The 15,656-nt window shown below is 37.9% G+C and overlaps 1 protein-coding gene and 1 pseudogene across 1 annotated transcript in view; one reads left to right on the top strand and one right to left on the bottom strand.

The window, feature by feature from the left end:
* PTPRQ (protein tyrosine phosphatase receptor type Q) overlaps positions 1–11,491 on the bottom strand; it is a 139,421-nt gene extending 127,930 nt beyond the window's left edge. The window contains exons 1-7 of the mRNA XM_069858203.1: positions 11,384–11,491; positions 8,148–8,285; positions 7,436–7,571; positions 6,531–6,785; positions 5,351–5,568; positions 1,251–1,437; positions 825–1,109 (exon numbers count right to left, since the gene is read on the bottom strand). Of these exons, the coding sequence (XP_069714304.1) occupies positions 825–1,109; positions 1,251–1,437; positions 5,351–5,568; positions 6,531–6,785; positions 7,436–7,571; positions 8,148–8,285; positions 11,384–11,431 (1,267 nt within the window). The 5' untranslated portion in view covers positions 11,432–11,491. The remainder of the gene's footprint in view (positions 1–824; positions 1,110–1,250; positions 1,438–5,350; positions 5,569–6,530; positions 6,786–7,435; positions 7,572–8,147; positions 8,286–11,383) is intronic.
* A 2,678-nt stretch (positions 11,492–14,169) lies between these two features.
* LOC138730495 (centrosomal protein of 85 kDa-like pseudogene) lies at positions 14,170–15,279 on the top strand (annotated as a pseudogene).
* Positions 15,280–15,656: the final 377 nt, after the last annotated feature.

Genomic DNA, 15,656 nt, shown 5'->3' with positions numbered 1-15,656 from the left:
TGAGAAGCTAACAGTACACACTTACTTACATAAACGCTAAATAGTATTACAGCAATTCAAATAAAAGCAACTTTGACTGTATAATATTTATATGCCGGGGAATATTCTCAATATCTAATTGAGATTCTTCTTAATTACTCAGCTCTTCATGTAGTACTCAGTCTCCTTACTTAGGTCATCCCCCTAGTACTTCAGTCAGGTCAGAAACATCATCTAACACTAATGATATTAATTGTTGTTAATTAATCTGTATTGGTTAAAACCCAATACTGGTGAACTAAATGGCAAAATCTACTGAATTTCAGAAAGTGTAAGTGTTCAACATATTCCATTTTTAGCAACAAATTTAAAAGAGTTCTTCCTTATGTCTCCTATGCCTTTTCCAACTACTCAGTCACCAGCGTAATAATTTGTAAATCAACTATTTTTCCTTGCCTCAGGTATCTGCACTTACCAATGTTGGAGCGGAAAAGCTCATTTCTGAGGTAAAATACATATTTGCTGCTCACAGGAGAAAGCAGGAATATATTTCCTCCACTACAGAGGTTACTTGCATTACAAGGCCTTACATATAGAAAAGAAACCACCAGGTTAGCGAACATCTCCCGGTAGACACAGGAGATGTGAGGAATTTTTAGTGCGTTAAAGCAGCCCAGGGAAGAAGTGAACTCTAAAAAATGTACTTGCAGGAGAAAAGGAACAGTTCTTTCCCCTAAAGGAAGATCCGTATTTTGTTCAGGCTATAAGGAAGAGCGTAAATAAAGGAAAAATATAAAATATTTATGATGAACTGGATATTACTGCTATTTATTTTTTTAACTTACTTGTTTCTACTTTCAGAATTGGACTTAAGACAGCCTGTGCTCCTTCTGGGTTCCTTGCTGCTAATAAAAAACTATAGCAAAATCCAGGAGATAACTGCATAATTTTCGTTTGAGTTGTATGCACAGGCAAGCTCAGAATGAATGGTTTCCACTGATCAAAATAGTACTTAATTATAAGTTCAAAGCCTGACTTTAGCCATATATCCATATCACTCCACATAAACGCAGCTTCAGTTGTCTTGATATCACTCACACCAAATGTGAAGTTTTCTGGTACCACAGGTACTGAAAAAAAAACCCACCAAAAGTGAAAATATAATCATTGGAAATCATTAAAAACTTTTTATATTTGTATTATCAAAGATAAACAAAAATATGGGAAGGCTTTAAAATACAAATGCATATGATGGGAAGAAATATAATTACATTCATATTCACAAATATATGGTAGCTGTATATAGCAGAAAAATCCTGTGAAGAAATAGCCTGGACCAGTGGGATCTCTCTGAAGGGCATAGCAGTCAGTTTCATTTTCTGGCATCATTGACAACGTTGAAATATCAGCCTTTAGAAGATAAGGAGTTCCATCCATCCACAAGAGCCGACCTTCTTCCTAGATTGAAAAAAAAAGAAATAAACACTCCACGTATTTTTACGTTATAGTGAAGAATTATTATGGCTTTTGTCATTGCAAGCATATCTCCTAAACATCAAAAATGTACATATTTCATTTAAACAAATTAATTATAAAAGAATATTTTGAATGAAGTAAATATTTCAGTGTAAAATTCTATCCTTGGGTGGAAAACTGGTTGGATGGCCAGCCCAGAGAGTGGTGGGAAATGGTGTTAAATCCAGCTGGAGGCCAGTTTCAAGTGGAGTTCCCCAGGGCTCAGTGCTGGGTCCAGCCCTGTTCAATGTCTTTATCAATGACCTGGATGAAGGCATTGAGTGTACCCTTAGCAAGTTTGCAGATAACACTAAGCTGGGTGGAAGTGTTGATCTGCTGGAGGGTAGGGAGGCTCTGCAAAGGGATCTGAACAGGCTGGACCGCTGGGCAGAGTCCAATGGGATGAGGTTTAACAAGGCCAAATGCCGGGTCCTGCACTTGGGGCACAACAACCCTGTGCAGTGCTACAGACTAGGAGAAGTCTGTCTAGAAAGCTGCCTGGAGGAGAGGGACCTGGGGGTGTTGGTTGACGGCCGACTGAATATGAGCCAGCAGTGTGCCCAGGTGGCCAAGAAGGCCAATGGCATCTTGGCTTGTATCAGAAACGGCGTGACCAGCAGGTCCAGGGAGGTTATTCTCCCTCTGTACTGGCACTGGTGAGACCGCTCCTCGAATCCTGTGTTCAGTTCTGGGCCCCTCACCACAAGAAGGATGTTGAGGCTCTGGAGCGAGTCCAGAGAAGAGCAACAAAGCTGGTGAGGGGGCTGGAGAACAGGTCTTACGAGGAGTGGCTGAGAGAGCTGGGGTTGTTTAGCCTGGAGAAGAGGAGGCTGAGGGGAGACCTCATTGCTCCCTGCAACTACCTGAAAGGAGGTTGTAGGGCGGAGGGTGCTGGCCTCTTCTCCCAAGTGACAGGGGACAGGACAAGAGGGAATGGCCTCAAGCTCCGCCAGGGGAGGTTTAGGCTGGACATTAGGAAAAAATTCTTCACAGAAAGCGTCATTGGGCACTGGAACAGGCTGCCCAGGGAGGTGGTTGATTCACCTTCCCTGGAGGTGTTTAATGCATGGGTAGACGAGGTGCTAAGGGGCATGGTTTAGTGTTTGATAGGAATGGTTGGACTCAATGATCTGGTGGGTCTCTTCAAACCTAGTTATTCTATGATTCTATGATTCTATTATAATAGATTACAAATTAAGAATATAAAACTACATAGTGCTAATGTAGAGTGTTTGATCATTACAAATAATCCTTTACAAACAACTATTAACCAAATAATCTAATAATTATGGATGAATAATCTTCTTAAAATGTTATTCACTTTAAGAAAATCCATTCAGCCAGAAATACTCATAAATTTGGTCTGAAAGCAAAAATATTTTAGCCAAAACACATCCAGGGCTAGATTCACAATCAGATGAGGAGGTGCTGTCTTTTTCTGTTTCTCCCACTGTCTGGTAGTTCAACAGTTAGGACACTCATTCACACTTTACTAAGTATCTCACCTTTGAGGTACTTTCAGTTTCTGCAGCAGAACCCTACAAATACCAGCCTAGGCCAACACGGTATTTGAAGCAAAGATGCTTGTAGAACATGCTCACAGCATTGCAAGGTAGTCCCCTCTATCAGCACACAGGTTTTAGTCTGCACTTCACTAACATATCCAGCAAAGATCTACAGGGGATTAATAAAAAAACCAACACCCTCATGCATGACATTGGAGCACTCTCAGTAGGTATTCTAGCTTAAGTGCTTTCAGTCATAGCAAGTCAGCAGCCCTGCAATCTTAGTAAATGCTCTATTACTGTATGGGAGGAAAGTTGAGGTTACCACACAATTTTAAGACTTTCGTTGCTTTCCTATTCGTTAAAGATATTAAAAAAGGGGGAAGCATAGGAGAAAAATCATTTTTCACATTTCTCTAAGAAAACAACAAAAACCACATTTGTTGAGATTAAGCCTATTTTTTAAAATTCACCAGCTGAATTGAAAAAATAAAACACCATTATGTCTTTTGTTTTTCCAAGAGAATGAGGAATATTTTCAGTGGTATGAAATTATTCAACTTGACTTTCAGGACTTGTTCGTCTAGCCTGCTGTTTCAAAAAATACCATGTAGATCAATGGATATCTTTTTCTTATACTGGCCCTCCTAGGCACCAGTTAACCAAATGCACAGGAAGCCGTAAGTAGATACAGATCAAAACAGGGTCAAAGAAGGAGAAATTGTGAGAATACAAATGCTACAGAACTAATTCTGCTCACAAGATCACTATTTTTTCATCAGTGTCATGATTCTTAGCAGTTTTTCTAAGGCTGCTGAAATCTTCTAAGTAGATTAGAGTCTCAACTTTTTCCATGCACTATTTAAGTCCCATGGGTTCTGGGAAAAAAAAAAACATTAAAAAAATGAAAGAAATTTAACTCTCCAATGGTTCAATTATGAAAGAGAAAGCAAAAATAATTGAATCACTACTTTTCATCTCTGATTTTAAACAAGTCCTGTGATTCCTTGCTTATGTCCCATGACCTTTGAACTCCTGGGGTAAATACAAACTGGAGTTCTAATACAATGGCAGCAAGTGACATCAATGACATTCAGAAGTACTCTAACATGTTCATACAGTACTTGAACACACTAATTAAATACAAATATTTAGGAAAGAAGTACTTGGAAAACAAGCATTTTACTATTATCCCTTGCTACTCTTAAAACAAGATAATGACCTAGTTCATTTAACAGAACAGACTCCCACAAACATAAAAATGCATGTAGTGATTAAACAGTTGACTAACAGTCAAATTCCAAACTGGCAATTAACTCTTTCCTGTATAATCAGAAGTTAAAAAGAAAAAAAAAACCAAATCCCTCCAACCTTTCTCGCACTTTTTCCACCGTTCAAAAATACCATGTTTTCATGGAATATCTTTTTCTGGCAGCCTCTTAGAAATACTGCCTTATTTCTAAAAAACTGAGTTGGTTACAGTTAATATCACAATGGTGAAAAAATGACAGCATAAAAATGTTTAAAATGCACGTTTACTACTTACCTCCTGCCCTTACTAATAAAATTTATTTTGGTTTTAGTGTTTTCATAGCATTTCTTTTAAAATTAGTTTGACCAAAACAATACCAAGATCAAATTGCAGAGTGCAAATTTTTCCAAACCAAAAAAAATTTCCAACCTTCTGATACTCATCGCAAAAGTTTCCACTCAGCCTAATCACAGGAAGGCTGGATCCCACATCTCTGGCTGAGTGCCTCCATCTCTCTGAGTCTTCACAATACTTTTATTTGTCTCTGTAGCCATACCCATGTCACACACCATGCCACAGTGGGTCATTTAAGAGCAGCAGAGCTGGCATTAAGAACCCTGATCTCTGAAATATGAGGAACAGGAAACTTTTTACAAGATATACCTTGCTCCAATCCCTTCTATCAATGGCCTATACAGGACACAACTTTCTAAGCTCAACACTCAACAACTCAGACCTGCATCAAAACTGAGAAAACCAACGCCAGACTTGGAAGTTCACAGTAACATAGGTGTAGAACAAGATTTAAAATCTGGTAATGCAGCACCACCTACAGGCAAAACAATATCCCTGTGAGATATTCACAAGAAAATGAAACAGGTTATTTATAAACTATGCCCTTTTTTCCTACCTATGGCCTGCTAAATACTTTCAGTATTTCTAAATAGGAATAAATGCTGATTCCTATTCTAACTGCTTATAACAATACAAACAAATAACCAATTTACTGCCCAGCATTTTTTATTCTAAAGTACTGGGTTCAATGTATCAAAATTGTCCTGCTTCCATATACATAGCAAAGAAGATAAAATCAACTGACCTTTAGGTCATTGAGACCTGTCCACAACATGACTATTTGACTAAATGTCTGAAGGTAAGACAAAATAAAACCATGTTCTTCTTCACTCCCTATGTCAAGGAGATGCGCCCCTCGTGAAGATGTTTCACAGATTTGTTGTGCCATCTTCCATGGTTTGCTCTCCTTACCCATTTGATAGCAGCTGCTTTGGAATGCTACCCACCCTGGGGAACAGGTGCCTAGAGGTGAACAAGAACAGCATTTTAAAGACATTCTCTACTATTTATGGCAGTGGTACAGTTTTAGATTTTCTTTATGATTATACAGAGATTTTGATGATGATAACAATTCACAGCAGGAAACCCCCACAAAATACAGTAATTATGAATCAATCTTCCTTCAAAATCATGACTGTTTGAAAACATCTGAATGACTGAGTTAAAAGTACAATCCACTGAAGGAAAAAAATATCCATTTATTTCTACCCTACTTTAGGAAAAAAAAATAAAAATCGTTCTTTAAGTTTAAGTTTCTGAGGGTTCATTTTCTAAACTTTAAATTTGAAGTTAACCTGAGAGTCTTGAGGTTAGGAAAATAATTCTTTCACTGCATTTGAGCCTGTATCATCCCTTCCTTTGTGCTTCCGATTTTAAAGATTTTAAATTGCATTATTAGAGTAGCACATTTAAAGCAATGAAGTTACACTATCAAGCCATGACATCCTCAGAATCCTGCCTCCTTCAAATCGTTTTGAAGACAATATCATACAATGGTTAGCCATTCAGCAGTACAGCCTTTGAAGGCTGGCAAAAAGTTTTTCAAGTCCATACCAAATTCAGGATTTTCCTTGCCTTTTCTATAAAGCTTTATACCAAATTCAATCCATAAATTCAAGTAATTACAATGCCAAATACCAATATTCACTTGACTATTTTAGACTAAAAAAGGTGTGATTAGCTTAAAATGATTCCACATACAAATTTGAATACTTGCTCCTAAAAATACCAAGAAATATTAATTAGAAATAACCTTTCTATGCCATTAACATACAAGTTCTTTCAGCTCTCTAGAAATGAATCAATCCACACCTACTGAAAATTGCAAAATGGAATACAGGCTTTTTAAGACAGATGCAACTCTTCCAGAAAATATGCAATGCTTCGTTGCATTTGCTGTGACCACAACAAACTCTAATATGTACCTGTTTCAGCTTGAATATCCAGTGATTGAGACATATTCATAAATTCCAGGTATGATTGTTCAAATACAAACTTAAATGTATGTAATGTGGCGGGTGTCAAGTTATTCCATACAAAGAATCCACTGGGGTTTTTTATAAGCTGAGAAGTACCATTCAGTGAAACTGAAACTGAAAATTCTTTGGACATTGTACTCCAATTAAAAGATACTGTAGTAGTTGTCACAAATATTTTTATATCATTTTCTGAAATTCCACCTAGTAGACCAAGAAAAAATAAATATCGCCTTTACCACAATCAAATAATGCTATAAACTATTTTAAAGCAAGTAAAAAAATTAAGATTAGAAAGTGCATTCATTCTAGCAATTGGTGGCTTTTGTGGTTCTTTACAAGTTTACAGCTATAAGTGATTTTTTTCTAAGTTCAGTGGCTAGACTCACCACCAATTGCTATACTGAAAGTCTGCCTCATTTAATCACAACACTAAGATCTTCAAGTGACTCATTAACCCTTTTTAAAGAGGGATTGTCCTAACGAGGAAAAATATTTAATATTTAACCAATATATCTAATTTATGTAACCCTACACTGACATGAAATCACCAGGCTGCAAATAACTTTCTCAACGGTTCTCTTCTATAAATCTCTCCTCCTAGAGTTACTGTATAGCAACGCCTGTAACATTTAAAAATCCCCCAAAATTTCACATCAGTCCCATATTGCAGGATTGTTACACTAACCAAATGAGTTACATAAAATTATTCCTTCCATACTTCATGGCTGAAAACATACATTAATGCAAACTTTCTAAGTAAATAAGGTCAGGATTTCAACTCCTACTTCTTTTATCTTTAATATTAGACTAACTATAAGGATACCTAAATATTTTTGTGCTACACTACTTACTTGTCTTAAATGATTTTACACTTTTGATTCGGCCATTTTTTAGGGATTCTACTGTAATATCATACTTCTTATTTTCCTCAAGCAGAATTGTAGTACTGACAGGTTTCTGTTCAATTCTAGAAATGTTTCTTACATTCTGCAAGATAAAAATAAATATGGATATAGTGAAAGGAATAAAAATACAATTTGTAAATGATCCATGAAGTTTTGAAAAGGGTAGCTTACATTGCAGTATATCAAATTTAAAGCTGCAGTTCAACTGCAAAATACCTAATGCACTTAAAAAGTTTTAGAAATCAAACTGTTCACAAACACCTTCATGTTAAAATCCTCATATTTTCTCTAAGTTCCAGAATGCCCTCCTACAGAGATGTGGAGGGTAGGGTCTGTGTTTCCCCTGGAGAAGTTAGACAACTCCTTCAAATCACAGGACCTTGAAGAACTAGCATATTGTTACCTTTGAAAATATGCCTATCTATCCTTATTCAACCAGGACACCCAAGGGTCTTTTAAGTCCCACTGGCTTCAATAGGCCTTTGTAAGAGTGCATGTAAATTATGTGAATTACAGATTTCAGTACAATTTTTTTAAACTTTCTCTTTATTTGCTTTTTTACATTGTTATTTCTTCAAACAGACAATGCTATTAACTACTGCTATGTACAACTTAAATACGTTCGGAACTACACATTGCTCAGATTGATGAAATTTACCTTTTGATTGAGAGCATCTGCACACTGGTATGTTACAATATAATAGTCTGGATCCTCTCCTTTGGGGAATTCAGTCCACTTCATCAAAACTAGTCTAGCAGGCTTTTTTACTTGGTCACAGTCCAGACTTTCTGAACCCTGTAACAGACATATAAATGAATGCAACTTAGCAGAAAATGTACCTCTATCTACATCATTAAATTCTGTCAGTTTTTACTACTTTTACCTAGTAATAGTTTTTATATGGACCAGTATTACCAGCTATACTGTTTGGCACACAGAGGCTTCATAAGTTTTTACCAGTTCGGCAAGTACAGGTCCAATTTTTCTTTCTCTCTTCAGAGGTGGCCGAACTCTATTGGCTGACCCAAATATGCCCTACTAGGAAAAGATATGCCCTCATATTAGAAACAAGGTTAGAGATTTCACTTGCAATGTACATATTGCAGTCATGGTCAGCAGTCAGTCAGGAGCTGGAGGTCTCAGTCCTATTCTCACATTACATAGTAAAGACTACAGTGGCATCGTTTCCACACTTCCAAGTATCTCAGAATAAGAAACGGCAATGTTCAAGTGGTAAAGAAATAATTTATTAAACACCTCCCTATCAATCCAATTTAGGCATGGCAGTACAAACTTCGTTCATCATTTCATCTACTTGTAAAGGTCAACTCACTATAGACACAAGTCTTCTGCATTTTTGATGTTACCTTTTCAAAAACTGTACCTGCCTTTGAGGATCTTCAGCTTTGCTGTTTGGAAAAGCAGATTCGTATTATGTTCAAATTGCGTTTGGGACCAGAAACTTACGGGTTTATTCTATTTAACAAGATATAAAGTTAAATCACATCTCTAAAATTCAGAAAAGTTTGGGAACGTGATTACAATCCCTATCACATAACATTTACTAAAATATTGCAGTTCTGTCTTTTAGGTTTCATTTTTCTTTTCCTTGTCTATTGAGATGACAAGTCAATGCCATCATTTAGCAATGCAATTCACTCACAATGTCATTCAAAAAAACAAAGCAAAAATCAAATAATGAATAGGAAACCTAGTACACTAAGCTAAAAGTTAGGATTTTCATTATTATATCATGTTGTGTTGCTCTGTAAAGCAAACAACTAAACACACACGCGCAAAAAACCCAAACCATAAAAATACAAAACACTCAAGTCTTCCCTATTTGTTAACATAAGATACTCTTGGACTCAGTCTGATATAAGGTAACTTCTTTTAACTAATGACAAACTAACATAACTGTAAATCTATCAATATAATTAAGTTTAGAGTTTAGATGACACTTTCTAAAGTCTACAATGCCTTTAATCAGTATGGATCCTTTATAAAAGGGTACATATCACATATTGGAAGCCCCCGAAACGGCATACTAGACCAAAATTGATGGCATACTAGACCAAAATTGATGGCATATAGAGTAGTGTTTGTTTAAGGATATTGGACACTTCCCAGAAAAGCAGCAGGCTTTTAATTAATGGGTGCATAGCTTGCCTGCTTTCCCTGAGAACAATCTAGCTGAAACAAGCCAAAGGGTAGGAAAATAAATAAAATAAAATAAAAATATAATAAAACAGGTGAATTTGCCAATAATTTAATTTCAAAACTTAATAGTTTTCTACTGTTAGCAATACTGTATGCCATTTTGCTGTACATAAATCCATACTCCTAGACCTAAAAGTAAGAAGGAAATTTACAAGTGAGAGGTATTCAGAATGTCCATTTTTTTGCCAGCACCTTGCCAGTACTTTTTAGGCCCTTATCCAAAGACTGCAGAAATCAAATAAACAAACATATAAATAAACAAACAAATTAAACTCACCAGAGAGCTACGCTTCAAATCTATCTTCAGGCAAGGTGCATACCAGCTATGAGACTTTAAAAATAAACATGTATCAACCTCTGGTATCAACTACCTCTCAACATATGACTCAAGTAAGTTACTCAGTCAGTTAAGAGGCACTTAAGGGAAAATACAGTAGAGGTCTATAAAATGTTAAGTAGCCAGAAGAAGTGAGCAGATATTGATTTCTCATTTTCTCTTCAAGTACAAGACCTCTAAGGGATGAAATGTAGCTGGTACGCTCCAGACTCAAAGCAAACAGGAAGAGGCAATTATTCACAAAATATTTTATCTGACAAAACTTAAAACAAGTTCTAAAAGTTTTGACGGGCTTCATAGGAGACTGGACAAGTTCACAGAATAGAGCTATGCTGAAGCTCACAACATGCGCTGCAACTTCATCTGTCTCAAGAAGCCCTTAAGCTGTTAGTGGGAAACTAACATGCGTTCATATTGTGCTGTTCTTAATAGTCCTTCCCAATCATCTGCTTTATCTCACTGCTGCAAGTATGACACCAAACTCCAAGTTTTTATTTCACCTTTTACCACTAATACTTAAAAGCCAGGCACGCTTAACCACTCTGCAACTGTGAGGAAACCTCCCTGATGATGGCGGATCACACACTGCTACATGATGGCTTCCACAAAAAGCGACTCTTCTAAAGTTCGAAATTTGCCAGCACAACCAGACCCCATCTGAATATTCTCAAGGAATATACCAAGAGGCTAGGTATCACAGCAGCATTTCACCACTCCGAATTCACAACACTCTTCTACAAAGGAAGGGAGTAGAAGTAATCGACAGAGCTTTGAAATCCCCTTTGCTGCAAAGCACATTAAGCTATGTGTAAAAATAAAGGTTATACATACAAAACCTAAATATAGATAAATGCGGACAAGATTATTGCAAAGTGTACTAGAAAATAAAGTAGAAGGATTACATGTGGTTCCTGTGTATGTGGTTCCTTCAACAACAGTCAAATTAAACACAAAGGACTAACCCACAAATGGCAGTTTTGGATCAGAAAGTAAAGTACTTCTTAAAGAAGCAGACATCCTAAAGGCATAGCCAGAGTGTTCCAATGACCTTGAATTTCCAGCATCGCCATGCATGCCTCCAAAGTGTTCAAAAGGCAACAATTTACACAGCAATATGAGCTAGCTGAGGACTTAAAATACTGGGGTCTGTTCCTATTAAACCTGTAGCAGCAAGCAATAAAGCAGATTAAGGATCTCAAGAAAGCTTCCAACAATTTAAACAGAAGTAGCAATAACTGAGACCTCCTTGTGACTGCTAGAATGACAAAAAAAAATCAATTTTCATCTTTCAATTAGAGTACCGATCTACCTTCAAAAAACTGAATGCTTTTCTTACCTTAAATAAATATTTTAATAAAAGCAGGAGAAGAATTACTTGATCCATAGAGGAAGAAAATTTATAGTCCCAGTGTCTCTTAAGTGTTTGAATCACAACAGCTTCAAAACCAAACTGTGTTAAAAATTCCAAGACGTAAGAAAAGAAAAACCAATACACATACTTATACTTCACATCAGTACAGCAGCAGCCAATGGTGCACCCGAGATTCATGTCTCTGCCCTCCCCCTGCCTCTTCCCATGCCTCATATAAAGTTTCCAGAGATGAGGAAAAGACTGTCCTGTAACCTCACTGAACTAGGCATGTGCCTGCTGGTCATTAGTCACTTATAAAAACCCCTCAGTGTAAAAAACCACAAACACCTCAGGGTTTTTGAGTTTTATTTGTGATAGCTGGATTGAAATTCATGGAAATCAGTGTAGTCTCTTGCACTTCTTTCAAGGGACAGGTTGTTTCCCATAGTATGCCCTTCTAGCAAGCTCCCCCCTGTTCAAAATGAGCTTTAAAACAGGTTTCAGTGGAAGCCCCGAGCCCACCTGCATAATCATTGATACACCTCGCTAGGGTGTCCAAGAGGAGTAAATACAGTGTAAGTTTATCATAACTTCAATTACGTTGGTGCATCACACGGTAGGTGCACAGCACCAGAAACCACACAGGGAAGTCTAAAATTGCTTACAGAAAATACTAAATCCTACTTCTTGATAATAAAAGCTGAGCCTATAAATTTCCGGACTCCCACACCCTCTGCTTATTAGAGCACTTCTGAAATCTCTACTTACTAACCACAGCACATACTCCCCCAAGGGAAATCTTGATAGGGAGGATCAGAAAATTTGCCCCAAGGAGAAATTCTGCCCCAAGGAGGTAAACAAAGGTCTTTCCAAAGACTTCAGCAGGGAGACAATCAGAACCATTGAATAGTTTGGGTTGGAAGGGACCTTAAAGATCATCCAGTCGCAGCCCCGCTGCCCTGGGCTGGGACACCTTCCATTAAATCAGGTTAAATTGCTGTAGACAAATTGTGAAATAAGGAATACAGCTTTTAATTACTGCTTTATGCAGAACTTCCAGTAAACAAGGCAGGCTTAATCTCACCAGAAAAAATACCATTTCAATGCTTTTATGTTACTCAGACTCAAAGACAGAGGTAGTAAATCAAAAGCTGTTGCAATGAAACCCCTGACCTCAAAACACTGGCTCAAGTTCTCTCTCAGAGGAACACACACACCTGAAAGCTCTTTTAGCTGGAAATGCCACAAGTCAGCTGCTGCCTATTCAGCTGCTTTACAAAGCAAACAAGCTCATTTTTTTTCCCAGAGCACTGAGGTCAAAGGGAGGCATTATTACTGGGGCGATTTTCAAGACAGCAGCAGGAGCCGTCTCTTTTTCAATCTCATTAAATTGTGCGTGGCATGTTCCACCTGAATCAAAAGAACACTCCCCAAAACAACCACTTTCTGTTTATTCAGCATGTCTAGTGATTAAATTTTAACGTCATCAACTATTGGTTTTCTCCAGAATGCAACATCAGTACAGAAGCAGCTCTTCAAGTCCCCCCTTTCTTCATACAAAAACTACTTTAAAAGTAGAAACTACCTGTATAAGGCATTTTTTTCAGACTGTCTCCTTTGAGTGAGACCCTCAAATCTGTGACCTCAGGCAATCTTTTACCACTGATTTCAATAGGCATATGGTCATCTCATTAGCTTAAATCTAGAATTATTTTTTGAAACAGGCAAAACAGGCAGTTCTAAAATGGTCATTATTTGGCTACCAAGAACTACTCAATGAATTCTATTTGCAGTTGCTAGAGTTGATCATTCTTCAATTCTGAATATGCCCTTTCACCCTAAGCTGTGGTGACTTGTTAATGTTAATGGATATATAATTTTGCAAGTTTCCTTGTTCTATAGGCAGTTTGCAAATTCCACTTAAAGAAACTGAGAAAATGCAGTACACTGTGTTACATACAGACCCTCTCCAGCATAACTTTTTCTCAATAAATCCTTTTTTACTCTAACGTTAATGTTACATGCTGAAGGCCATTCCTTCAAAGATCTTTTATGTTCACCTCATGAATGTTTTTTTTTGAAATCACATTCCCCAGAACGGTTGAGAGTGTGAAATCTGATCTAGTGTAGTAAATATAGTACCAATGTGCCACTGTAATTACAAAAATTTTCTGCAGGTGTTCTGGCATTCATGGTGCCCTTCCACAATGTTAGGGCAATCTAATGACTTGGCTCTCCTAGCTGCTGCCCTTTGAGCTTGATTTCTAGTAGAGGACTGATGCAGTTAAGCCTCCTGCCACTTAGAGTCCTCCGAAAACCTAGGTGGCTTCTGCTGCGAGAAGAAATGCCTTTCCACCACTCAGCTCTCTTGCAGATCCCATCCGTGTCAAAGGATTGCCCATAGGACCCACAGTCTAGACAAACAGGTGCTTCTGCCTCGCTCCGTGCATCTTGGGCTGGTGTACTTAAGCCCCTTTCAAAAGCCCTGCTCAGCAGAAATGCCAAAGATGTTCTCGGTGTTCCTCCCTTCTCTTCTATCCCTCACCTCTAACATTTTATGCATGTTTTCAAAGAGGGAGCTTTGTGCGTGGCAATGGGTTGAGAAGGAGCCAGTGCCAGTGCTCACGTATCTCTTTTAAATTACACAGAAGGAATCTGTACCGTCCGATGATAAGCTGGAGAATGACATTGTTCCAGAATATGGCAGAGACGGAGCATGTTCGCAATCTATTTTGGAGCGGCATGGTAATGGTGAAGAAGATAGCAAACCTATGTCAGCCATCTGTGAGGCATTTGGACAGACATATGCAACTCTGGGACAGTTTGCAGCAGCTGAAAATAAGGAATTACAACTCAATGAACTTATAAAACTGATTTCAAACAAATCTAGTGAAGAGAAAAAGAAGATGGAGGAGAAGCTTAAAAGTAGAGACCGATATATTAATAGCCTGAAAAAGCAATGCCTGAAGATGTCTGAGCAAAGCAAAGAAAAACAAAGACAAATTGAAACCTTAATGAAATATCTGACTGATCTACGAACGCTGTATGATATACAAGGGCAGACTAAACAGCTACAAATTTTAGAAGAGAAGAACAAGCAACTTCAAGAAACTACGACTGAGTTAGAAACGAAGCTCCTAGAGGTCTGGTCACAGTGCAGAGAGAGAGAATTGCAACTCGTGTGTCAGAAGGAAAAAGAAAAAGAGCTGGTCACAGTGGTACGGGGTTTACAACAGAGAGTGGAAAAATGCCTGGAAGATGGTGTTCGCCTTCCCCTGTTGGACAAAAACCAGCTTCTGAGTGAGAATGAATGTCTCAAAGAGAAGAATGAGAAAGCCAGTAAGGTCATAGAGAATCAGCAAAATCAGATAGCTGCACTGATTTTAGACATGCAGTCTATGCAAGAGAACCTTTTGCAAGAAAATCAGGTAGTGGAGCAGATGACAAAAGGACTGGAAGAAAAAGAAAGGAAAATAAAGCAGTTAAAAAACATTTTCTCGGAAAATCAAAGACTGATGGAAGAGAATGCCACACTGAAAGAGCAGATGCGGCAGGTGGAAGATTCCAGGCAGCCAGTATCGGAGAAGATGCCTATAGCAGACCAGTTGTTCAAGGAAATGTCCCATTGCATATTTGAGTTGAAAGCACTGTGCAGTATTCTGACTCAAAGAGCTCAGGGTGAGGAGCCAAATCTTTCCTTCCTGCTGGGAATCCGATCACTGAGCTGTTCAGCTGATGAGAATGAAAATTACCACCGCGCAGAAAGCCTTTCAAAGAAGCTCTTGGATGTTTGTCAGTTACGAAAGGACATTGATGAATTAAGGACTATGATGTCAGACCGTTATGCTCAGGACATCGCGGACAATTGTAACACTCAATAACAACATTTATTAAATGCTGCTGTGTCACAAGTCTTTGCATTTTTATTTAGGAGCCATATTGGAAGACTGTAAATAGCACAGCACATGCAAGTCCCTGTGGATTGTGAAGATTTAATCTTGGGAATCTGCTGAGCAGGGGACAGTCATCATTGAATGGAGTGGTACAAACTACAAGAAATCTTTTCTCCAAACTCCTGAATGTAGGAACAAGCTGTGAAAAACGATTATTTGGATGCTCCGTTTCCTTCATTAGGGCTCATTTTATTATTTTACCTAGTTTCTGGAATCAAAGCATCAAAACAGCCATGCTGCTACTACTCTCGGTCCTTTCCTTCATAAAGGGTTTGTATGGTATTACCTGTGTTCTGAAATTAGAG

Source organism: Phaenicophaeus curvirostris, chromosome 1 (assembly GCF_032191515.1).
Source record: "Phaenicophaeus curvirostris isolate KB17595 chromosome 1, BPBGC_Pcur_1.0, whole genome shotgun sequence".
In the NCBI taxonomy this organism is placed as follows: Eukaryota; Metazoa; Chordata; class Aves; order Cuculiformes; family Cuculidae; genus Phaenicophaeus; species Phaenicophaeus curvirostris.
Note: the sequence above shows the minus strand (reverse complement) of the source record. Positions and strands in the feature narration are given on the sequence as shown.